Source organism: Numenius arquata, chromosome 2 (assembly GCF_964106895.1).
Source record: "Numenius arquata chromosome 2, bNumArq3.hap1.1, whole genome shotgun sequence".
Taxonomy (NCBI): domain Eukaryota; kingdom Metazoa; phylum Chordata; class Aves; order Charadriiformes; family Scolopacidae; genus Numenius; species Numenius arquata.
Genome location: NC_133577.1, coordinates 116,927,365 through 116,953,471, shown reverse-complemented (window position 1 = coordinate 116,953,471; position 26,107 = coordinate 116,927,365). Strand labels below are relative to the sequence as shown.

The 26,107-nt window shown below is 38.3% G+C and overlaps 1 protein-coding gene across 1 annotated transcript in view; it reads left to right on the top strand.

Annotated features, from left to right (window-relative positions):
• PRKAR2B (protein kinase cAMP-dependent type II regulatory subunit beta) overlaps positions 1 to 26,107 on the top strand; it is an 88,541-nt gene that overhangs the window by 46,366 nt on the left and 16,068 nt on the right. The window contains exons 3-4 of the mRNA XM_074168009.1: positions 19,129 to 19,181; positions 20,315 to 20,398. Coding sequence (XP_074024110.1) covers positions 19,129 to 19,181; positions 20,315 to 20,398 — 137 coding nt within the window. The remainder of the gene's footprint in view (positions 1 to 19,128; positions 19,182 to 20,314; positions 20,399 to 26,107) is intronic.

Here is a 26,107-nt window from a genome sequence, read left to right as displayed (position 1 = left end):
TGAGCATGCTAGAGTGAAAAATTGCTATATGCCACAATCCACTCATGAAGAAAATTATATATATGTATTTATTACATAGTTAGAATAGGTAACAGAACTTGATCAGAAGATAAAGAAAAATGAACTTGTTGTGTTTTCTTTCTCAATGGTTCTTGGGGAATTCTAATTTTGTTGTCCTTAAAGTAATACTCTGGTTCATCTCCTGTGGCAGATAGATGTTTACGTATTTTTTTCTTTTATTTTTATTCAGTTTCTATTGTGTGCGTTACCCATTAAGTTTCTTTCATTCTGAAAGTTCAGATAAGGTTTCAGGGGTGTTAACTGGCTTTCTCTGTCAGTTGCTGTGGCAATGATTTACCTTTTTTTTAATTATTATTATTTTTATAGTATTTTGGTGGTCACTTGAAATTGTGATATAATGCATGGACGTTTATTTAAAATGCTTGCTTTGAATTGCAAATTTTTCTTGACTGAATGTGCTCCCTGTAGTTTTCATAAAAAGTAGAACTTCATTGAGTTTCATAATGTGTTTATTGTATTAAACAACTCTTTAGGTAACTGGACTTACATAAGTGTGGTTACTAAAAAGTGCCAATGATGACCATAATTCTGCCATACATTTCTGGCAGATAATTTTTAGGATGTAATGTTCTGTGGTTTGTCTCTGACCACATAATTTAATTCTTGTTTGGAGTTTGAGCAAAGTTCTTTCAATATCTGTGACATTTTCAAGGCTGAAGCAAAATCAGTTTCTGTGTTATGTAATTTTAGTTTAATGACTGGATATGTGACAAAATAACTTTAAGATTTATGGTTAAAAGCTCTGCATTAAGGTTGAGTTATTAAGTAGAAAAAACTTGTTTACCAAAAGTTAAAACTGACTGTGAGTTACATTTTCTGTCATGGATTTATTAAGCCTATGCATTCAGGACTAGACCTTATTTTTAAAAGTGCTAAGCTTCTCCCACCGATTTCAGTGAGAATAAAAGTGCTCAGTTGGATGGAGATTGAGGCAGCAAGTGATTGTATTGTGCAAGAGAGGAAGCAAATTTCAGGGACATTTCTGTTCAGTTCACACTTTTCATGCAGGGCTCCTTAATCAGAACACAACGTGACTGATGGATCATTTTCAAAGACATTATTTATATGAGCAATTGGAATTGTCTATTTATAGGCTGGCTGCAATCACATCCAACTACTGGGTTTCTTAGAGCATTTATCGTACGAGTGGTACCAGCAGGAACTCCGTATTTACATCCCCGTGTTGCCATTTTTAATGAATATTCTTTTTTAATGAAACTTCTCCATTTTGCTTCCTTGCATTGGTTTCATGCCTGCAAAGTTAAAACTACCACTGCCCTTCCTTCTCAAGATAAAATCAACACACTTTAATGGTTAGGTTATGAAATTGCACATTGATGCAAATGGGTAGAACATATGTAAGTGGCTTAACAGAAGGGAATAATGTAACCCTGGGCTGGTTGGATTAATGGAGCCTCTTTGTTCCCAGTGATCTGGGATATGCATGTACACTTCTTTCTCTATTAAACAAATGTTTAGTATCAGAGCTTTGGAGTTTTTTTGACCTATGTTTTTATGTTCCACACAAATGAAGTAGGACCAGCTTGACTGCTTCTTCATATTGTCCTCTTATCCTGGTTCACGTCCAATGAAGACTTAGAATTCCTTTTTCTGGTTGAGTCATTGATCCTTTAGTTGATGCATCCACAAACGTATTTTGGGAACTGTGCTGTTTCCCTTTACCTCTGACATGGATATTGGGGAACATACGTTAGAATTCTAGTTTCTTTTTGCAGGCAACAAAACTGGTGACTAGAAAACTTTCTTTTTAAGCTTCTGAAAGTTCTTTTTACTTTCAAGTCTTCTGATTTTTGCTTCCTTGAGAAATCCAATTTTATTCATACTATCTCTTTTGTGATTATCACAATATATAATTACAGTGGTAAACATTACAAAACAGATTGGAGCAAGAGCCTGTAACTGCAATCCACTCAGCAGTGGTCCCCTGCCTTCTAAAAACTGTATTAAACATAAGAGTTTTGCACCATGCCCTTATGGCCATTAAACTTTAGAAGTTTGTTCTTCATGATGGAGAACAGAAGGCCCAGAGTTGTTGGGTAGTACCTGGGTGAGGGAGTGGTGACCCTGAACCATGTGCTTCCATCTTCTCTCAGGTCTTGAAGCACCCTGTTATGCCTTTTCTTTCTATTATATTCTTGCAGATATAAGGAATGGCTGGGGACTACGGGGGACAGATGCACCAGTATGAGGCTCTGTATATGGTGTATCCACCATTCTCTGGATCCCACAGGCTACCCATGCTGTATGTACAGTGCTTTTACGTGGTGTCTCTAATTCTTATATAGTCCTATAGTTATTACCTGGCTTCATCCTTTCAGGTGTATTATGTGAATAATATTTAATTTCATGAGGGCCTGAAAATAATTCTGAGGGCCTTCTGCCATGCCCACTGAAACCAGTGGTAGTATTTATATTTTTTACCAAGTTATGACTGATTTTTTTAAACTCACAGATTTCAAAGGTCAGTGTAGTATGCTGATGAGTTATGAACAGGTTTATAACATCTGGAAGACCTTTAAAGTCCTTTCATTAGCAGCTCACTGAATTTTTTTTTCTTCTCTCTTGTACTGTTCCTTTTCTAAATCATTAGGTTTTCAGCAGTGACAGTGTAATAGCAAACACTTTATTCTGAACTGTCCTTGAAAAGGAAAGAATTTTCTTCTGGGTGTAAGTATAACAGTAGGAATTCCTGTCTATTTTAGATAGTTTTGTTATCATCAATAAATAATTGTGTCTTTCTGTGGGTGATACTCTAAGTGAATCTTGATGGTGTCAGTGTACATGCTCCTCCTCGCTGCAGATCACATTGTTATTTTCCCTTGGCAGTACCTGTAGGGGCTTGATGCCCAGCCCTCCCTCATCCTCGGAGGGAGGAGTAGGTTACAGCACGAGCTGTAACATGCATGGGGACATGTCTACTCCTCCACCTCCAACCACTCGTCCAACCAGAGATTAACCACATTCTGCTTAGGCACGTTTTCTTTTGCCTGGTGGATTATTCTGTATCTTGTTCTTTTTGTTTAAAGCAATAATGCCTTTACATATATTGCTGTGAGACTTGGGAGGTTTGAATTCCATCTTTGGTCCATATGTGAAGTATTTTTATTGCTTAGAAAGTGATACATTCCTGATAAGTGCTCTATTCCCTGTTCTTTTAAATTTAGCAAGTGAAGGGATTGGGTGCCTGTGTTGTACAGGAGTGGAGCTGAGAAAGCCATGAAGGCCTCATCTAGTTCAGGTGTCTGAGGTTGCAGTGAACCTCTTGGTCACTGCCAGGGACCAGCATCACTCTGTGCGCCTCTGGGAACAAACTGATTGGGATGCCGTTCCTAAGATCGACTCCTCGAGGAGGTGCCTGTCTCTTTCTCCAGACTTGTCATGATAAAGACGAGACCAGTGGAGTTACCACAGTCTCTTGTGACACGGATGAACTTTGTGCTTTGACACCAACTCCGTAGCACTGGTTTACCAAATATACACCAAGACGTTAATCATGTATCAGCTTTCTCCAGTTCAGCAACTGTGTGATTGATTTATAGTTCTGTCAGATCCCCTGGCACCAACTGGGGATAACTCTTTGTTCTCAGTAGTAACACACAGCACTTTGTTAAAGAAACTTCAGGAAAGTGAGTTTAACTTGTTATAGTACTATATTGTCTCAGCCTCATCATTGATTCCTCAAAACCAGAAATAATCTTAGACCCTCAGTGCTGTGATACAGTCACTAGGATGTGAATGTGGATATGAAAATTAACGTTCTCTTGGGCACTTCCTGTGGTGGTGATTTAGAAATGCATCTTATTGAAGAAGGAGGGAAAGGCGCTGTTGGGTATTGTAACAGTAATGGTAATTCATTGCACCTGACAGATTATTGTATTCTTGATGTAAATACAGAGGAACCAGTCTTCTCTGTTTATAATTCAACCAGCACTACTATTGGATGCCTCAGTTCAACTACTTAATTGTGAAGTAGGTAGACGTGTATTTTACTTCAGGATGTGGGCTCAGCCTTTTTTATCCCTGCTACGTTCTCTTGAGACGGTGACTCTGGCTGGTCTTCTCCATCTCACGCTAGAGAGGACAGCGTTTAATGTACTATGGTGGCCAATGTTCTTGTTAGGTTATGTTCAGGTGAGTGGGAGGTTAGCTTAAGATTTCTGTAATTAAAACATATGGAGACCCTATGGGTATTTTGCATCAGTTGTTTGTACTTCTGGTGTTGCTCCCCTGTAATAAGGTCATTCTGAAATCAGTTGACTTTATTATGCTGTCTTTTGCCATTTTACTGCCTGTAGAATTGCTGAAGAAACATCATGGTTTTATTGATGTGGACTTTTTATGCTCTGATGCAATTTTTTTATTCCTGGTGATGTTAAATGCCTATCAGTCTGAAAAAAAAAATACTGTGTGTTCATCATTGTGATTCTTTCTTGCAATTTACCAGTCTGTTTCTTCTGAAAGATGGCAACTTAAGGAGATTTTGCATTGTCTTTATCCACCTTTCTTTGACTAACAGGGCTCATTGCTGAAGCCCAGATTGCTTTCACAATATCTCTTCAAGATACTCTAGGTGTGTATGTGTGGCCTCAAGGTTCATGGCAGCTGCTGTTTTCACTAGGACATCGTGGTTTCAGAGTTCTTGCCTATATAGATACATGCTTATGTTTGTTAAGAATCTGTCATATGATGGCTCCTTTTTTTAATATGTTGACCATTTTCTCCTTTTGCTTCATTCTGTGCTTTTATCAGGTTGAGGAGCCTCAGTTGAGGCCTTAGATTCTTAAATCAAAGGCAATATCTGCAAAATAATAATTTTAAATGAACTACACAGAAGCAGAAGTTTCTTTACCATAAAACAGTAATGAACTTTGATCCCTCTAATCTGTTAGAGGTATTGGGACATAAATACCAATAATGTGCTCAGGGCTACAATCAATAGCATTTTTGTCTTTTATGCACTTGAATGTCTGCAGTTCCTGCAGTCTTCACCAGCATGCTGAAGGTAGATGCTGCTCACATTAAGCATTTGGAAATACTTTTTTCCATAGTTTGATGATCATTCTTCTTTATATCCCATTATTAAGCAGACTTTTCAGTTTCTCCATATTATCCATTTCTCTTTGCGCATCTAGTTCTCAAGATAAGAATTTAAAAGTCAAAACTTGTATCATCACAGATTATAAAGTTCACTTGACCAGTTGTTGACTTTGGAACAATAAATTCTAGTTTGTACTAACCGTGAATCAATGGTTTACCTTCTGGTCAACTGCTCAGCATCAATGTCTCCTGTGACAAGTGGTGTGCTGAATTTTTGTGATATTTCACACTGTATTTTACTTCCAGTTCTGGCTTCATTGTAGTCTTCTGTGATAAATCTACAGAGCAAGCAGGTCACTTCTTCAGATTCTGCAACACTTCCCTTGTGACAGGACCAGGCCAAAATCTGCAAGGGAATGTCTCCAGTATTTCCACCTATCTTCAAAAACAGTGACATCAGATGTGTCTTTTACTCAGTGATGACAGAAAAGCCTTGAGCTTGCCTGTGGCACTTTCTAAAGTGGTTCTGTATTTAATCTTTTTGATAACCATTCAGATACCCTTTGCCACGTAATTAATGGCATTAGAGGAACAATTTGGAACTACAGATAATGTGAATATATTTGTGGACTCAAAGTAAAAAAGATAATTTCCCAAGGATTGAATTCTTCTGGATCTTAGGATAATTCAGATTGGAAGGGGCCTTAGGAAGTCTCCAGTCCAACCTGCAGCTCAAAGCAGGCCAGTTCTTATATCAGACCAGGTTGCTGAGGGTTGGTTCTTGAAAACCGAGTACTGAGAGAGACCGCGCAATGTCTCTGGGCAACCAGCTCCACCATCTGACTGGCCTCATGAGGAAAAGTTTTCCTTATATCCAGTTTCAACTCATGCCTTTGCCTGTCATCTCCCCACCATGCACCAGCGTGCAGAGCCTCAGTGACTTCCCCATAGATGCTGCCAGGCTGCTGTCAGGTCCCTCAAAGCTGTCTCTTTTCCAGGCTGAACAAACCCAGCTCCCTTAGCCTCTGCTTGCAGGGCAAGTCCTCAACCATACCAGTTGACCCTTGGCTGAGCTCATTCCAGTTAATCAATGTCTTTCCTGTGTTGGAGACCCCCAAAGTGCACGCAGTGTTCTAGATGTGGTCTAATGAGTGTGGAGTAGTGGGGGATGATTACTTCTGCTGTTCATACAGACCAGGAGGTGGTTGGTTCTCCTTGCTGCTGGGGCACTGCTGGCTTGTGGTCAGCAGTTTCCCACCAAGACTCCCAGGGCCATTCTAGGGGTGCAGCTCCCTGAGCGTGGTGTGCCCGGTCCATGCTGTTGCAAGGCAGAGGATGAGGACACGGGATGTTTGGGTGCATGTGCCTCTTCTGAGGGTAGTCTAAGATGAAAAATGTTCACCAGACTTGAATGATCTATACACTGGCTTTTGTGTGCTGCGCATCTTCAAGAGCTTCAACTAGTTGTAAGTAACTTTACCTTTGCTTTATAGGTCGGTACATTGAAAGGCCCCGAGAGTGTAAAAAAACCCCGTGCTGATTTATAAGTGGTTACACTAAATGTCGTACCTTCACATTCATTTGTCACTGTATCCCTAGCCTGGCAATATTTATTTTTAATGCTTGTAGCTTTTAATTTTTATTGATTTTTATTGTTTTCTATTTCTTTAGAATTAGAATAGTTTTATTTAATATATCAGCAGTGGCTACCTCAGTCAGCAAATGGTCTGGTTCATTCAACTAGAATATTCTTTTTATCTCCCAGCTGTGCTGCTATCTTGGTAACTTTTACACTGAATGATTATTTAATCATTAAACCTGAAATTTCTAGAAGTGTCAAGGGAACTGTATACAAATTAAATCAAGAAATTCTTTAGCACTGCTGGTTAAACACAGGACGTTTATAAAGGAATACAATTTCCTTGGGGTTACTTCAGCTTTCTCTGCGGCCTTGATTATTCCCTCTAAGTTTTATCTCTAAAAGAACATTCTGTTACAAATTACTGTTTTGGCTGAAGAAGTTAGATGCTGCTCTGTCTTACCCTAAGGGTTCATTTGTTCTTCTTTGATATTTAACAGAGTTGTTGCTGAAGAGCATCTGTAGATACTTCCTTTCCCCCGAGAAAAGACTGAACTGTAAGCCTGAATTCTAGCACCCTGCAAAGTGAGATGTTAACCCTTTGTTTAACTTGTGCTGTAATTCTAGGAGCTTTTCTGAAAAGTGTTCACCTAGGATACACGATTTCTTAGAATGTTGGTTTCAGTAAATGAGGGTACCTGGCTCAGGTTAGGATCTTCATATTTTCCCCCTCCAGATTTAAAAGAATTGTAGTTGTACAGAGGGGTCATGTGTTAATATCTCTCCTCACATGAAGTAAAAATAGAAAAAAAAAAAATCTTTCCTTCCATCCATTCAGTAAGAATAATTTCATGTGTATATTATTTCTGTAAAAGCATGGATCTGTTTTGCATGTGTAGCTGACTAAGAGGAAACCAAGTTAGAAGCATGAACTTTATATTTGCTTTTCAAAATGGCAATTCCACTTTTATTCTGAGGTTTTGTGGTGTGGATTCAGTTGCTGAGATAGTTTCTGCATTCACACTCATGAGCTTTCTCCTGTTGTCTGCCGATTTCATTTTCTGCTGAACAGTTGTTGTTGTGCACGGGAATGCGAGAGCCAGTCCCAGTGGAGATCTTGTGTATTAAGACAAGAGACTATGAGTTGAGGTTTGTGTAAAACAAGGAACTCTCCAGAATATGGAGAATACTGGAACAGGGACTGGAATACAGCAGCAAAGTATTTGTGGACATGTGGTCAGCTTTTTTCCAAGATAACGTGATGTAGTTTTAGATACTTGCTGCAGAAGTTTGGAGGCCATTCAGGCATGGATCGCTTTGGTCCTTTTTTCATGAAGTGGAAAGAGCACGATCTCTTTTGGTCAGCTGCAGGTGGACGAGTGTGCTTTTGTTGTCACAGCCATTTGGTTATGGAGTAGACTGCAAAGTCCAAAACATGTCTTGACAGTCTGAGGCTGTTTGAGGTCACATTGCCAAGTGTTCATCAATGATCTTCTCCCGCATACCTTATGTCAGTTTTCCTGGGTTCATCTTTAGCCAGTTTCTCTTCAAGTACAATGTGGTTTTAAGTAGGTACTGAGAAAAAGGAGTTAAGTGGCAGTGACCAGCATGAAGCAGTAATACAGCCTGGAGTGTCCTGCATGTGTTGATGACACCGCATTAAACCTTTCTGCATCTTATAATAGCATAAAACCAGAGGGAGCGAAACAGCACTGTGGACATCTGCAAGATCCATAGATAGAAGAAGAAATAAAACTAGTTTTACAGTATTCAGGGAAAAGCTAGATTCACATCAGTTTGTGTGTTCACCCATTCAATCTCTTGAATACAGAAGTATTTAGTTCATAATAGTACCAAATGTGTATGTGTGGGAGGGGTGGAGGGTGTTTAGAAAGCTGGGAATAAAGATGCGTTTTTTTCAGTCGTCAGTGTACACTGTCTGCATTTACCTTTGGCTAAGGATTTTCTGAGAAATATTAGTTCCAAGTAGTGACAACTCAGCTGAATGAGTGGAGGTTTGGGGGTTGTTTTTTTTTTTATATTTTTATTTTAGAGAAAGATTAACTAGTTCTGTGAGAACTTCATGCCTTCTTTCTTGTTCTGAGAGGAAAGTAGTCACAGAGTTATGGGCAACTTCTATTATTAGGGAGTATAAGTGTGGTAATCTGTGTTCTCAGGGAGATTACAGTCCCAGTTCTCGGAAGGATAATACTTGTAGTACATCTTTTGGCTTGTTATAGTTGTCTGCACCATTGCAGATGTAGATGAGTGCTTAGCATAACTGACAGCTATGTTGGGTGCTTGCTTTCTTACCTTAGTATGTAGTATCAGTTTTATTTCATAACAACAGTTTATATTTTGACTATGAAAAAGTAAAACAGCATATATTATTTCATAGTTATGATTTGTCTTCTAAACTTCCTTTGGCTATCTAAAGAGAATCTGTCAGCAAAATGTCTTAAATGGATTTTCTGGAATTGTTGAGAAAACAGATGTTCAAAATCAACTTTTTAAAAACTTGGCAGAAATATTTTCCATAATGTTTTTTGTCTACTTGTCTTCCTGTTTGATCTGGAACCTGTTTAATAAATTTGGTTTATCATATTTCTTATATAGAAGATTATGTGAGTATGACTTACCCATTCGACCAAGGCCAACATACCTAAAATCAGCATGCTAAAATTCCAGGAGACAAGCTCCTTTAGCTTATTACTGCATTTCATTTTGCGTAATGGCCTGGGCCCAAGAGGAATGAAGAGCATCTCATTACAGAGTATTTTGTAATGCAGAATGTAGGGCATTTCTGGAAAATGAGGAAAGGTGGGTTTAAACTTCCTTCCCTTGGCCTCATAGCTGTGAAAAGCAAAGGTAAATTTGCTATAGCAACCATTCTTTTAAAAGGATAATGCCACTTCTTTTTCAGGTGCCTATCCTCTGCTTGCTATTCTGAATCCCGTGTGGATGCAGGGTTTTCTGTGAAGCCTGTTGAGATTGAATTTTGCACTCCCTTAGCTGCCCAAACCAAGTGTACCCTGCACATGGGAACACTGGTTTTGACACGTGGCTCTGAGGAATTCTTGTAATTATAACTTAATTAGACGTCATTCCAAAGATTCTTAGGAGTGTTCTAGATTTAGTATTATCTGTACTTTCCTCATTTTACTGGATGATCGATCATACCGCTATTGGCAGGTTTTTACCTTTGTCTTGGTCAAATCAGTTCAGTCCGCTGGCAGGACACCAAGACAACCTTGTCAGAGCCAATAGTTTTGGCCTTGTCCCTAACCTCCCTACAGTCACTCTTTGCATGAGTCTTTGGCTTGGAGGTCACCTTCTCGTCTATGCCCTTAATCTACATTTTTCCTGTTTTCTTGAATCCTTTCATATCTTTACATGTCCTGTCATCAATGATTATCTTCTTTGTGTGTCACTCCTAACCATTTTCTTTCCCTTACTACGTCCTTGCTTTAGCTATCAAGGTTTTGTGTTAGTCTCTAAAACACCAGCATATAAAATAGCTGTGTAATAAATTCATTTGAATATCTATTTCTGTTTCCTCTTTGAGGTATTCAATATATATAATTTTGCCATCAAGCTTGAAAAGTTTGGCTAGGGTAATTTTTCAAGAAGTGGCTAAGTATGCTATTGACCACTGTAGTGTGTTTTCAAATGTATTAGAACTCATTTAAGTAGTTTCTTGCCAAAGTTTATATAGTTAGGTAAAAATCAACAGCAACAATTTTATCATTTTTGGCTGTATTATATGAAACCTGACATGATGTACAGTATAAATTACAAAAGCTGTCAGACTGGACAGATAATTCATTTTGGGTAAAAACAAGCTGCTATTGTCATTTACTGCATTGTATATAGTTTCCTTAAGCTGTACTGCTATGTTACTAGCTTAAAAATGCAAATATGTACATCTCCAAATGTAGGCTCTTGAGATGAACAGCTGTAGCTTCAATTTTTAAAATGTTTGTCGCAAATCAGGTTTCAAAGCTGTTTAGTATTTGAAATGTATTTAGGATCCTGAAAAATATTTTGGTGTAAAATAATATTAAATCTGATTGTATAAAGCAGATACAAAATAGGAAAAGGATTAGGTTGCATTGTTCAGAATATGTTTTCTTAATAGCTGCAATTTATATTTGCTCCTGTTCTATGTAAGGGATTAGTTTTCTAGTGGGGAAAAAATATAAACTCTGAGATTTTCCTGATGCTGACTTTTCAATAAGAAAAAAAAAATCTGTTGTTGATGGCAATGAAGTACTAAATATGGGAGGAAGAGCTGAGTGCAGTTCTGTTTTTATCCCGTAGTATTAGCAAATATAAAGTTGATACCTATGCAGAGCTCTGTGTTTGCTCAGACTTTGTCAAATATTTATGTATATTTCAGATACGTCCCAAATAACATACTGTAGCTTTGTGAACTGCTTGGACTCATATGAGAACAGAAGGTTATACAAGTCAACATCAGAGTACAGTATGTTGCTATATGTTATGCTACTCCATATGCTATATTGGGAAAGCTTGTAGAGTAAGTAGCATAGTACATGGAATGTACTGGCAAACTCTTCTAGTGGCAGTGCATCATTCTTGTGTAATGATTTTATTGTTTAAGAACTACCTGCAGTGTTCTGGACACCATAATGTGTGGTTGTGGTGGTTTTCTCTAGCCAGACAGATGAAGTCAAGCACTTCCTGAGAAGACCAGCAAAACTGTCTCCTACCATCAGCCAAAAGCCTGGTGTTGTTTTTTTTTTTTTTTTTTTGATCCATCTTGACAAATTACACAATTATGGAAAGAACTGAAATAGGACTAGAAAGAGGACTAACTACTATGCAAGTCCTTAAGGAAATTCTGTTAAAGTCCCTTTCTGGTTCCCTACTTAAAAATAGAGAAGTCTTTTTGGCTACCTGTGGTGAGGTTCGAACATACTGTTTCAGTAGAGGAGCCTATTTAGTGATTCAAACCCCTATGATTTCAGGGAAGAGCATGCATCTTTGACCCAGTGATGAGCATGTTAGCTGTGATGCAGAGTGCTTTGGCCTCTGGAACGCAGGAAGGTACTGCAGTCCAACTCATTGCCATTTTCACTGTTATATACGAAATAATATTAAGGAACTTGTGCAAAGGTGCCCACACATGAATAATTCAACTGGGATAAAGTTACCAAAAAAATGTCTTGTGTGGGCCATAATGTTTCTTAAAATGGGCTTTCGTAGTATTCGGTACAATCTTGATGAAATCTCTGCTTCAGTGTGAGGATTGGTGAAATATGAATAAACTTCATGTGGACTTTTGAACAAACAATCCTTGGGAGGTTCTATGACTCACTATTGGCATGGACCTCATTCAAGATGCTGCATGTTACATTAGGCACTTCGTGTTATTTAGAAATGCTGGAGGAAGTATCTTGAAGTTTGACTAATTAGAAATAGCATTGGTAGCAGATGGACAAGAGAAAATACTGTAGAAAACTTGACTGTGTGAGTCTGATTTCTTGCATGTAGTGCTGGCTGAGCAAGGTCTTCCAACTCTGGCAAAAGGTTTTGCCATTGAGCTGCGTAGCTGAGCACAAACCCGGTATTTGGTACGTGTTCATGACTATCAGGCAGTCTTTGGAGAATTTCAGTATACACTGAAAACAAGAGTAGATAACTGTCTTTCATGAGAGCCAATCTTGAAACGGACTGTCTTGGCAGTGCTCCCAAGACTCCAATTCAGTCAGTCCCCACGTAATGAACTGAAGGCCACCTTCCTGATCATTAAGAGGAAACAAGCTGCCTGGATTTTATCCAGCTTTGGATTTTTAGGCTGGTGTCCTGAATATTTGGTGATTTGTGTTAGCTAGTGGACCACTCAAAAGTCATTACCCCATAAATCTGGTACATTGGAGGGGAATTTCTTCTGGTTGTGGTTTGTTGCATGTGAGGAAATCTCAAGAATATTCATGTCTCTGTGATTGCCGAACCTTTTTTTCTGAGCAGACATACATTTATTCCATTTGGATAACATTTGTAATGTAAATGTTTTATGTCTAAAATTGTAGTAACACATAATTGCAAGGTATCAGGCATTCTGTGTATTAATTTGGCTAATTATGCCTAGATAAAGTTTCAGCTTAGTGACCCTATCAGGTGTAGGCGTTTCACAGATGCCTTCTTTCTGACAGTATCATGGGAAATGATAGCCCCAGCGATCATAATTTGTTCCAAATTAGCTTATATTTAAAATAAACTTAACTCCTTGAAATAGTTTCTGAGTTTTGCACAAACGGTGGATCTCAGCAGCAGAGCCAGTTGGTATTGCCTTACTGTATCATGCGTAGAATCATATAAATTTTATCTCATCTCATTGTGCTCTCAAAGGAGAAATTTGACCTCCTTTCTCTGGGTTGTTCTTCAGTCCTTATGTTTACTTATAGCTCCAGTCTCATCTTCCATGTAGTCCAATCAAAACCAGGTCTAGAAATAATAAGGGACTTGGTAGTTGCAAGCATCGGAGACCATGACCAGTTATTTCTCATTGCTACCATTGCACATGGTTGCTTTTGTTCAAATAAAAACTACTTATGAAATTGGGATTTTGGGGTGCAGTGCTCTCTTGCTAGTTCCTCCTGCAGTGGTAGGAGCTGGTGAGATGTTAAAAAGTGGGTTTCTGTGTCAGAAACTTTGGGGATCCAGTAGTATTTGCCATCTAGTTTGGAACTACCAGCTGTTGCTGGTAGTTACCAGCACTTACCTTGCACTACCAGTGCAAGGAGTCTCTGTGCCCCATGTTTCTGATCTGTGTTTAGTAGATGAAGACAGGTATGTCCTGACAAAATAGGAGAAATCTCACACTGCTGTTAAGTCACCTTAGCAATTTTCATATGGCTAAACCAGGGAAGTGGCATTCTTGCTGTATGAGGGGATGGGCGCAGCCGGGGTAGCTACAGTGGCTAGAGATGGTCTGTTTTCATGCTTCAGCCTGATAGTCATGCTGGCAAAACTGTAGTCTTAATTTGCCCTGAATGGGATGAAGAAATATTTCCACAGCTCTTTTTCTCTTGTAAAATTCTTTGTAATATGCTTTATCATTCAGGGGTTTTGTGCTTTGGAAAGGGTGCACGTATTAATTTTTTTTTTCCTGTCATGTGTTGAGCATAATGCATTATTTTATGATTATATGAATTTTCATTACTTACATTATTGATGGCTTCTTATTTCCTGATACATCAAGGGAATAGAGCACGACTAACATCTTTTTATGATCTTACCATTACTAACTGTATGCTAATTTTCATTTTAGAATTCATTCGTATCTGAAGTGACTGTATTTCTGGTTTTGAATATAAAACATATTTACTAGCTGAAAACCAGAAAATTGACTTTACTTGGAGTGATGAGTTAGAAGAGCTTACCTCTTCTTGCTGACAAAGCAATCCACTAGAGTTGTGTGCAGTTTTCAGTGCATGTGTATTTTGATAATGCACTTTTTGATAATTCAGATTTTTCCTACAAATTCTTTGTGTTGATGTATTTGGGCTTGTTTGCATCCATCTTGGGGAATTACATGTGAAAACGTAAACCTCAGCTGGAAAAACTGAATAAAAATAGTTAGTTGAGCTTGGCAACCAATGGAGAAGTATGTACAGTGTTTGTATCACTATTTTTTAATGCCATAATTATGCATGGGATGAAAAAAAGCAGTATTAGGACTGCTTTTTGAGCAATGATGTGAGTATTGCATTCAGCAGTGATGCATAGCAGAATGTGGCAGCATGAAAAAGTCACCATGCACTGTTGGGAGAGTGGAATGAGCTGGAGAGGTAGAAAAATAAAGTACTGAACACTATGAGTATTGCAGTCACCACCAGCAGAATTGTTCAGAATAATTAATATCTGTGGTGCCAGTCAAGCCATAGACAAAAGAGATGGGGACCATGGACTGTCTCCCTAGAAATATATTAAATTAATGAAGAAGGTGTGCTATTGCATGAGCATCCTGTCATCATCAACACATGATGAATTTCTTTGTTTTCCAAGAAATATGGACTAAATGGAGAAGTGGAGGAACCTTGCAGCTTGTTATAACTAACAGGACTCATCTCAAGAGGAACAGGATTTATCTCAGCCAATTAGTCATATTTTTAATTAATCTCGTCTTAATCTGGACATGTAATACAGGTCGAATCATTTCATAAATGGTTGGTTTCTCCCCATTGACTGTAATTGGAATCCAGATGACTTCTGCAGATGTGGATGTCTACATAAGAGCCATCTCAATTAGTTTTAGATGTTTTATGTCATTGGGGTTTGGCACATGAGAATCCCAATGTTCATGTCATAAAATTCAGTGGACCATAGTAATGTCAGAGACCATATTTCAAGAATGGAGGTAAAATGTATCAGGTTTTTCTACAAGACATCTAGTGCTATGCACTTAGAAATTAATATGTTACTAGACTATAAAGTCTGTAAGACAGGCTACTGAAATAAGCAATGAAGGAAAGGAAATTCCATGTTTAAAACTGCAGAGCATTGATATAATCTTTTAAGATGTGATCCAAATGAAAGCTGCATCCTTGATTATAGCAAAAACATAAGCCAAGGCAAAATAAGTACAGAACTCTGACCAGAAGAGTAAGTTTCTCATCACAGATGACAAGAATAAATCATTTTAAAATTTGGGCAGATGGGCCCTAGCCAGGAGAAACTGCAGTTCTTAAATATATTGTCCGTGATCAGTGAAAAAGAAAAAAATTTTTAATGAAAGCACCTGCTGATAACAGTTAATGAGACTGAAATGACCTTGTAGCAGAGAAGAGTGAAGTTAGAGCAGAGACACTAGATGACACAGAAGACCTCAGGAACATTACTCTCTTCCTGGACTGCTCCTGCTTCAGGCTACGTGAGAGGGACTGGTAGGATGATTCAGAAAGGGCATGGATGAGGCTCAGTTTTCTTTTGCGTGATCTGGAAGACTGTTAGATGTTCAGCCAGGCTCTCTGAGACCTGTCAATTCCAGGATAACAATATCAAAGCTATTTAATTCCTGTTTTGTGTTATTTTTTTTCATGTAGAGGTTTTATCAGCAGCAAGGACAGGATATAACTGTAGCTCAGGTTGAGGCAGACTATTCCTGCATCCCACTGTACCATAATACTGGCTTGTTGACTCCCATGTACACGTACATGCACTAGGGCACAAAGGCTGATACCAGCTGAAACAAAGTAGTGATTTACATTATGATGGCTTATGGTGCTTACTTGGCATGTTATTATTGTTGTTCTTTAAATAAAATGCCCTGAAGTTTATTTCAGATAGGATTGAAGTAACTATAGTACCATAATACAGTCACTAGGAACATTTTGTTTATGTAGAGGTAAAATATTATAGTTGTTCAACAGATTGCAGACTTCCTTTTGTGGGCATTTGTAACTATTTGGGACCAAATCCAGTCCCAAGTAAACTTGGTAGGAATCTTTCAGTCAGTTCCAGAGGGACTTGTATCAAATTTCTTTAAGTTTTGCAAGGTGCCAAGTTTTATGAAGTTGTAATTGTAGTGTTTGGTGGGTACTTGATACAGTGAGGACTAAAACTTCCTTTGGGACCCTGCATAATGTGTGCAATGATATGCTTTGCCATGAAATCATCTTAATTGGATGGGGTAATGAGGAGGTTAATGGGTCTACCTGGTCACTACTTTAGAAGTTGTTTGTATGATAATATAGGAAATATGGGGAATAAATAAGAGGACCTGAAATCTTAATCCATGAGCAACAGAGTGACTGAACTAGTATAGCAAAGATGTGTTGGGAGGAAAGGGAGGAGAAAGAGGCTGTTGGTGTTGTATGTCAGGTTCAGACATACAACTGACCCATACAACTGTGACCCAGCAGTAGCGGGAAGTGGACGTACTGATGGTCCATGAGTCATACTAAAAAGGGAAAATCTCGTGGGCCCCATTGTTGTGCAGGCATTGCACAGACCACCAAACAGATCAGGAGGGTGGGGATTTTTATTGGCAGAGTACAGGTCATGGTGATGATGGGAGATTTTAATTAATCAGTCATCTGTTGGAAACCAATAAAGGAGAATACCAACTGCCCAACATGTTCTCCAATGCACTTATGACCAAGTTTTGAGACAGCGGGAAAAGCAGTTGGAGGGGAAGCTATTCTATTTGAAACCAACTCTAAGAGAGAAACTATTCAAGAATAGGGACAGAAAAGGCAGCTTGAGTGAGAATTACCATGGGATGACAGAGCTCACAGATTTCAGGAAGGGAAAACGTTGAGTGAAAGAATCAGAACAACAGGGATATGAGAGGATTGTGGGCATAATCTCTTTGGAAATGAGTCTGTAGAAAAGAAGTTAAAGGAATTGATTGTTTTGCAAAGAGAAAATATAAAGATAAGAAATGCAAATTGAGACAGCACAGGAGAAGTACAAAGAGCATAGTACAAGAAATCTTTCTAAAATATAAGCACCTCATTTATATCAAGCACAAGAACGAACCAAGTAGAAAACTAAAGCTAGCTTGGATTATTCAGAACAAGTACAAAAGAATAGCAAAAGATGTAGAAAGAAAAAATAATCAAAGAAACAGAGGCCAAAAAGTGTAAGCAAGAAAAGACTGTACAGGGAAGCACATGGGTAGTAACAGATACTGTTCTGGAGGTGTATTTCTGGTAAGAGCATGTTCTGGGAAAGTGTTGCCCTACCACTTAATAGGAGCACCAGCCTTCACTAGTGGTATTAAGAGCATATAGAAAACTCAGCCTAGAACAGAGAAAGGACAAATCTGAGAGTACTTAATGTATTAGGTGTTCCCAGGTTAGCTGTGCCTGAGACATGCTATACTTGGAAACTGGAAGAAATAAATCAGTCTCAGCTCTGTTAGCAATTACCATTGAGAATCTGAAGAAGAGAAATGAGAGACAGTGTGTGAAAAAAAAACAAAACAGAAAAATAGGAAAACTGATCCTTAAAAGGGTAGGGGAGCCACGGAGGGAAGAGGCCTATTACAGATTTACAAATCATTTTTGTTTCTAGAGAAATTACAGAAAAATATTCAAACATTTTCTACGTACCTGGAGGAAAGCAACAAACAGCAATCAGCATGGGTTTGTTGGAACTATCTAATATCCTGTAACAAGAGATTACAGGAATATAAGGATAAAGGAAAAGGAGTAGATGTCCCGCATTTTCAGTTAAAGAAACTTCTGAATGCTGTCTCACAAGACTCCCCTATAAACAAGCTGAGGAACATCAAGCAGTATCTTAATGTAAGCTGCAAAACTGGTTGGATAAGGTTAGATAAGCAGCTACTGCTGTTTCACTACCATGTGTGTATTCCACAAGAGTATTTTAGATGCTATTGTGTTTTTTTCAGTAGTAATCTGGGTTATGTATTGGAGATTGTGTTTATTAAATTTGCAGTTGTCACAAAGTTGAGAATGGATTGGAAGGATGCTGGAGAACAGGATTAGAATTGAAAGTGATCCTGACACATTGGAGAAATGACTTAGGGAATAAGGTAGTATTTAATAGGTGTAAGTTGGGCAGAAGAGCTGTGTACAGGACACAGCTGGTTAAGCAGTGGGTTTTGAAAACAATCTTTAAGAAATGAATATTACATGAGTAAACATAATCAAGCTGTTGTGAAAAAGGTGTGGTTGGATGAAAAAGCCTGCAAAATGCATGGAGTAATTAATCTATTGTACTCAGGACTCTGCTCAGCTCAAATACTGGGTCCAGTTTTGAGCATCACACTTCAATAAAGAGTAGGGCTAATAGGAGATAGTTCAGAGAATGACAATGAGATAGAGAACTGAAAAACATGACTTCTAGGGAAAAAATTGAAGAACCAGAATTATTTACCCTAAAATGTAAAAGACAGGTAAGAGAGAGAAGTTTACAAGTATGAAAAAAAAAACAAAAAACACAACACCCAAACCTCAAACCCTCCAAAACAAACAAATAAAAATTAAACAAAATAACAAAAAACCCAAACCATGTTGAACATACACGGATGAAGGGAATGATCTGATCTCTGCACCCAGCATGGATAGCTTAAGTTCTAACAAGAAAGAATTAGTTTAGACATCAGAAAAAAAATTTTGATAGTAAAGTAAGATCACTTAGAACATGTTAGGTGAGAAGTTTATAAGTATATTGGAGGTCTGTTAAAACACAGAAAAAAACATGTCCAAAAATGATACAAGTGTGGCTTTTTTTCAGGGGCAGTTGGGAGATGACCTGCTGTGGACCCTATCAGCAGTGTCTTCTGTGATTCTCTCTGAGTGTGTTACATTACTGCGTATTATTACTGTGCCACACAATGCATTCTCTGTTCTGTAAATCTTATGAACCAGTATTGTACTTTGAATTAAGATTATACTTTTTTTGTATTTTAGTGTGTGCAGAAGCTTACAATCCTGATGAGGAAGAGGACGACGCAGAATCTAGGGTATTTAATGCTTTGAGTCAAATACTTATTTTTTTCAGTTCTCAGGCATTAAATTTAGGAAGAAAAATGTCACCAGCATTACCATTCCTTCCTCAAAACATCCTTATTATAATATACTTTAATAATCTGTGGGGTTTTCACGTTAAAGAAACATTTAAAAAAATCTCTGTAATAGTCACCCATGTAGGACCTGATGTGAGTAATTATTCTAAATTATCACCCCTTTGATACATGGTCTGTTAAGGAAATATTTTTGTGCAATTACATTTGCCCAGAGAGCAGCTGCTCCTAAAAGTACTTATTTGGTGTCCTCATAGTCTTGCAGTATTGTAGTATTTTTCAGAAGGCAGAAAAAAGGTTAATTATAAAATCACTAAGATTCTCAGATGTACAGTGCAATAGCTAATGAACTGTATTGATTGCTTTTACTTATGTCACCCCTTTCAAGGCATTTACTTAGCCTTTAATGCAAAATAGCGTAAGTGTGACTTTTAAGACAAGTTTAAATGTTTGTATTTCTGGCTTGTAAAACTGTCAAGAAGATTATCCTATTGCATCACAGCTTTGAAACCGAGTATAGCTTTTTAAGCGTATGAGTTGAATGAACAACTTGATTAATACTCACAGTCACCAGACATCAGTAATTTAGTAAATCTCTGGCTCACTTGGATAGTGTCAAGTCTGTTGTTTACTCTGTGAAACTTCTGATATAAATTTAACACAGATACTATTTCAGAAAAAATTCTTTGGGAAGTAGTCATGGCAAATGACTAAATGTAACAGTGGTGCTTTTTGTAAAACATGCATGCTCCAAATATGATTAGAGAGTAGCAGAGTAGTGTTTATGCAGCAGTAGTTGAGATAAAGGTATCCAGGATGGCTTGCAGAAATGAACTGGATTCTACAAATGTAAAGATCTTGCTAGCTTAAATACAGCAGTGCTTCATTTGCTAATGCTGTGGTGATATAATGTTATCACTGAGTGTTTATTCAAATCCTGAAGGTCTTGAAACAGAAGTGTTATGAAGCATGGCCAAAATATTGTGTAAAATGCTTAGCTGAATTAGCTCAATCCTTCAGCTAGTGCTGCTATTTGATAACCACTTTAAAGGTTTTTCTATTATATCCCTCAGATTATTCACCCTAAAACAGATGATCAAAGAAACAGACTGCAGGAGGCGTGCAAGGACATTCTTCTTTTTAAGAACCTAGATCCGGTAAGAGATTGTTCGTAATGAACAACATTTAGTAGTGCTGTTAAGAATTAATTCTCTTGAACTTTTCAACAGAAGTTTACAGATTTGACTTTTGTAAGCTCTTATGTATGCTTTCTTGACCATTTCATAAACTCCAGAAATGCCATTTTTATAACTGATACATCATATATATAGAGAGAGCCTTTTGTTCACAACCGTGAATGATAGTCTTGAAGTACATTAATTTGAATGTACACATTGATATGATTGTAGTGTTGTATTTTCTTATTTTAAATCTTGCTGTACATTAATGTATATAAACTCATCAGTTAACTGTAATGTTTAAGTTGTTTCTACTAGTTACTTTTCATCATCTGAAAGTGTCCTCCACCAAAACCTAAAATTACCCCCAAAGCCTACAGTTTAGCTATAGATTTAATTGAACAAGCAAGTTATGAAATACAGGGAAAGAGAAAGGCAATAGCGAGGTGTTTACATTATTATTTCATTTAATACAGATACCATAAAAACACTACAGATTATTTTTTTTTTTTCCTGTGCAGAAAATTTCCTTCTATTGCCTATAAAAACAATTACCAGCTTTTAAGAAAGCTTAAATGCAGTGAATGAGTGGTCTGGATCAGACAAAGGTGGTCATGCCACACAAAAGCCCAGGGTTGTTTAATGGAAAAGGCGAGTGTATCAATCGGAACATGCACACTGAGGTTGGGATGACTCACGGCACACCAAATGCTTTCTCAAGAGAATTGATTCAGTGGTGTCAGAGGAGGGAGCACGGGGGAAAGGGAAATAATTATGTAGAGTTTTAAGCATGAGAACAAAAAGTTTTAAATTTGATTCAAGAGGGAGCTAATGGAAAGGCCAGCCTGCAGCTCTGTTTGGAAGTCAGGTGCTGTTACAGGGAATGCAGGTTAATTCGTGCTGAGGGTTTCCACCTCCTGCTTTTGTCCGCACAAAGGCTGAGCCCTGACCGTGGGTTCCTGTTCCCAGAGAGGCCCTGAGGAGCAGCGGGCCAGACCCACAGCTTTGCAGAACTCTGGAGTTAGAGCTATAGGAAGGCATCAAGAGTCTCAATGTAGGTGCTAATAGGTGTGCATTCTTGGGACACTAGGGATCCTGACACAGAAGATTTTCTAACTCCCTCATGCTGTGGTTCAAGCTAAAGTCACCCAGACATTTATCCTTTCCATTCCTGAATTATTTTTCTGCATACCTTCAGGGACACAAAGTGGTTTGTGGGTATCTGCTCTGGATGCGGAATCACTTTTTTATTTTATTTGTTTACTTTCCTTATCGTTGCTTTGTCCTGGCTTCCATTTGGCTGGACCATCATTACATTAGCCTGCCAGTTGGTTAGTGTGTGCATTTCTCTCTTATGAGCCCTGTGACCCAATGGATTATCGTGCGCTCCTAGAATCTGCTGTGATGTTAATTTTGAGCAACTGCTTTCCTGATTCTGGCTTTACACAGTTTCTTAGTAGTATCTGCTTATAGTATCAGTCCTCTGGATGAGATCCACTTTGCCTTCCATCGAGAACTAGAGCTTCTGTCTAAATAGTCATCAACCACTTGGTCTGCAGGACAGGGATCTACTGGCTTTGTATCAGCTGTGTTGTAACGTTGTGTAGACGTGGAGCATTAAACTGTCCCAGTGTGGGCACTTGATTTAACTCTTCCAAGGAATATTGAGGGATTACTTCCCCTGTTTGTGGAGGTCTTCTGAGGACTGTGCTGCTGTCTCAGTACCATATTCCTTTGATGTTTTGAACTCCTTTTTTTCTTGTTGCTTCTGAATCGGTTAGTTGTAATTGCGAATAGTAGCCACAGTTCCAGGTGTTCAGCAGAAAACTTCTTAGCTGAGTCTTCCCCTTATGGAACTCTGCAATTCAAAGCCTTGAAATCCACTCCTGGGATCTCCCAAGTCTTGTTTATCCTTTGCTCAGATTGTCCAGTGGATTAAGAATGCTTCCTTCTGCTTTAAATTCTTCACAGGCAGCGTGCTGAATAGTTTAATAAGATAATTTTTGTAAAGGAGTTTTTAATTATAATAACTTTACTCATAAATGGCATTGGAAAGCTACTGAGCTCTGATCTTCAGAGTTCAGAGCAAGGGTATTAAAATGTAGCGTTCTTTAGTCTGGCTTGCTCCTTCTGCGGAGCCAAGATCTGTAATCTCCAGGGGACTTCTCCCACTCCTCCTTCTTGTTCTGCTGCTAGGCAGTGACTCAAGAGCTCTGCCACTGTAGTTGCAGTAATTTAAATATTCCTATCCCAGTTCTCTTCCTCACCTCTGCCTCTCCGCCCCGCAGCACAGGCGCGTGTGGTGCCAGCTGCTGCAGTTCCCTCTCTGCTGTATTAGCAAAAAAACCTCCTCCATCTTGGAGAGAGATAATATTTTCAGCTGCTAAAGCTAAAGTCTCTGGAACAAAAGTCAAGCTTTACATGGATAGCATCTCCCACTCACGTTGTATTTTTTCTTGCATTGAACTTCAGCCTCTTTCTGCTATAGTTCTGTGTATGAAAAGCATTGTTTCAGAGGTCAGTGAGTTGGAGAGGAAGAGAGAATGTAAAGTGCTTAATGGCTTTTCCCTGATGGCCTTTTATCAAGGTGTCAAACACCATTCCTAGATAGGGCACCGCTCTGAAATACAGTATAACAACATGTCCTAAGGTATAATCAGAATTGTGTTCAGAACATGATGCTAAATGGAGTCCGTATTTTCTTAAAACTTTATCTAACATACTGTGTTTTAATTTGAATGGAAGGAGAAGATAAGGGTATATCATTAAAGCAGGAAGAGAAGTTGCAGCAGTGAGGAGGTGACTTACAGTGCTGCTCAGCATTTTAATTAAAGAGTGTGTCTGAACAGTCGAGAGCTTTCGCATAAAAGTGAAAAACAGCAAAACCATTTGAACGTGAGACTAAACGAGAGACAGGAGAAGAAGATAAACTTCAGACTTTGAGACAACTTAGGACTTTCTAAACACACACAACGCTGTCTTGAGCCTGCATTTACCTGAAAGCAGCCTTTAAATATCAGATAGGTAAACTTAAGGAGAAGTATTTATAAATATCAGTATTGCATTTATTGGCTCTGATTGCAAATATAGCATAGTGTAAAGGAACACCAGCTCTGGTACAATTCCCTGAGCAGCACTCTATGTTTTAAAGGCCAACTCTTATAAATTCCTTGAAGCCGGTGAAGTTACTTGAATTTTCTTGAAACTTTCTTTAACTTTGTGGATTGATGAGGATGTGACTGGTCAACTAATGTCCTGTTAGTTCTTCCTGAGTTAACTCCCTTATAAATTTTTTGAAAGTACTTTCAATTTATGGTAGCATTTTTTTCACCTTTCTGGAAACTTAATCACTTTCCATCTGGTTGCTGTCACTCAGTATCAGTTTAGCTACTGAATAACAGTATTGAGAAAATTACTGGGAGAGAAGAATATGGATTGAAACATGCATGTACAAGATGAGGGAAAGAGGATTTTGCAGAGCTCTTTGACTACTTTTTAGAAAATCAGATCAGGAAAGAATCAAGAGAAATTCCAGGAGCAGAACTGTGTGGATGAGCAAACTAAAAGAGAGAAACATGCATTCAGATACTCGTTTTCCTCTCCCCACACTATTAATCTAACCTATGTTAGATTAACTCATTCCTCTTCTAAACCACCCCTTCCTGTTCTTCTTCCCAGAAAACCTCTTCCTATTAGAGCACGGTATTATTTGCTGTTCTTCTCAACTGTCTGCCACACCATTGCTAGCAATCCTAGTATTACTTTTGTTCTCCTAGGATTGCCATGGTGTGCCAGGCTGCTTGCTCTACAGGCAAGCCCAGAGCGTGTTACAACGTCTTGTCCTTTGTGCTCCAGATGCTGGAGATTACTGGCAGCAGAATGGGAAGCTGCATGCCCTCTTTCCCCTCCACTTTCACTTTGTATAAGCTAGCAAGGAGAAAACAAGATGATGAGCAGATGCCTTGGGCCATTACTGAGGATGATCCCCAAGTCGCTATTACTGGAATTGGTCTCTGCTCAGCCTAACAACTGTTTTATTACTGGGAGGAATAGCAGCAGCACCTCACATAGTGGCCAATGCAGCCTTCTACACTTCCTTTTTACAATGCAATTCAGAGAAGTTATTATTTTGGTTTTGTCTTTTAAGAGGAAACTTTTCTGGGGCTGATTAACAGCAGCCTATTTGGTTTGGCTGTTATGGCCCATAGGCCAGCAGCTAAAAAACCTGATGAACCTATTATCAGAGTAACAGGGTGGCTCAAGGGACTGGTGCCATCAAAGCTGTGCTGCACCCTTGCACTTAAAATTTGAATCCTTTCTTTTGCGAACATTCAGAAGTGGTGTTACATCATCTATTCTCTTTCAGGGAAATTTTATTTTGGAGAGCTTTGCTCTGCTAATGCTTGTAGAGAATATTTCAAATAGGTCTTGACCTTTTTCTAAAAGGTAATAAATTATACATATTCTTTACAAATATGCAAGAGCAATTTCTGCAATTTCTGGGCATGTTGCCACTCACGCACCTGGGGAATTATTATAAGAGGGCACAAATATTGATTAATCAATTAGAATTGAGTAACTCAAAGGAAGATGAAAGAAAGCATAATGCAACCGTGTTTTATGAATAGTAAACTCTTACACTCAAGGCCAGAGCATTCCTTGAAAAGTGCTACTAACAGAAGAGTCTCATAATGCTTTTATGTTGTTAAAACTTTTGGTGAATTAACAGGAATACACACACATAAGAGAGAGCCCAGAATGCCTGAACATATTAATACTCTGCCCTCCTAGATGTTACAAAACTCTTTGCAAACTAATGGGTTCCCAAACAAATAGTACAGGACTTAATCCTCTCTTTTTTTCCTAAGGCAAAATTATTGCTTACATCGGATCTGACAGAGATTCTCTCTGCCTTGCCTATAATCAGTTATTGAAGATGTTTTGCAAAAGAACTGCTCGATGTGAGGTGCCTTCAGCTTAAGAATTTTGGGAAGCTCTTTGCAACTCTGAATTAGTTCTGCTGGTTTTTAGCAAACTGCTAAAAAGTAAGCCAACTTGCTCAGAGGGGCTAGTTACAAAATATAAACAGTGTTACTGAGCCTGATTGATGGGTGTGTGCATGATATTTGAGAGGCAGAATACTAATTTAACATATTACTAGGTGGAGGAAGGTTAAGGTAAATTCTCAAGAGGAATATTAATACTCAGAAATATTGATTATATCTCAAAATATAAATTAGATCCTTTAATAGTGAAGAAATAAATGCCTTTTTAATAGTTTACAAGTGGAGCTAAACATTTTGAATTGGATCAATAGTGCTGCTAACGTTTATATTGGAGTTCCAGGGGAGTATATGTACATGGTTCTGTTCTGAAAAACAGATGCGGAGAGCTCGAGACACGAATTCTGCAATTTACTCTTTCTCTCCAGGGTCCTGACTTGTTGATTAAGAACTCCTCTTCTTCCCATGGTTTCTCTACCTGTGTTTTGATGGGTTTTTCAATCTCTGTTTTTGTTGGTTTTTTTTCTTCCTATTTTGGTATTCTCTCTACTTCATTACCCTCTTAATGTCATGCTGAGCATTAATTTGTTGATATTTCATATCGCTCAAAGTGAGGGTAAGTTGGCCAACAGGATGCTGTTTTGACTTGGGCTCATTTTAGTGAAATGGTTGTAGGAGTAAACAA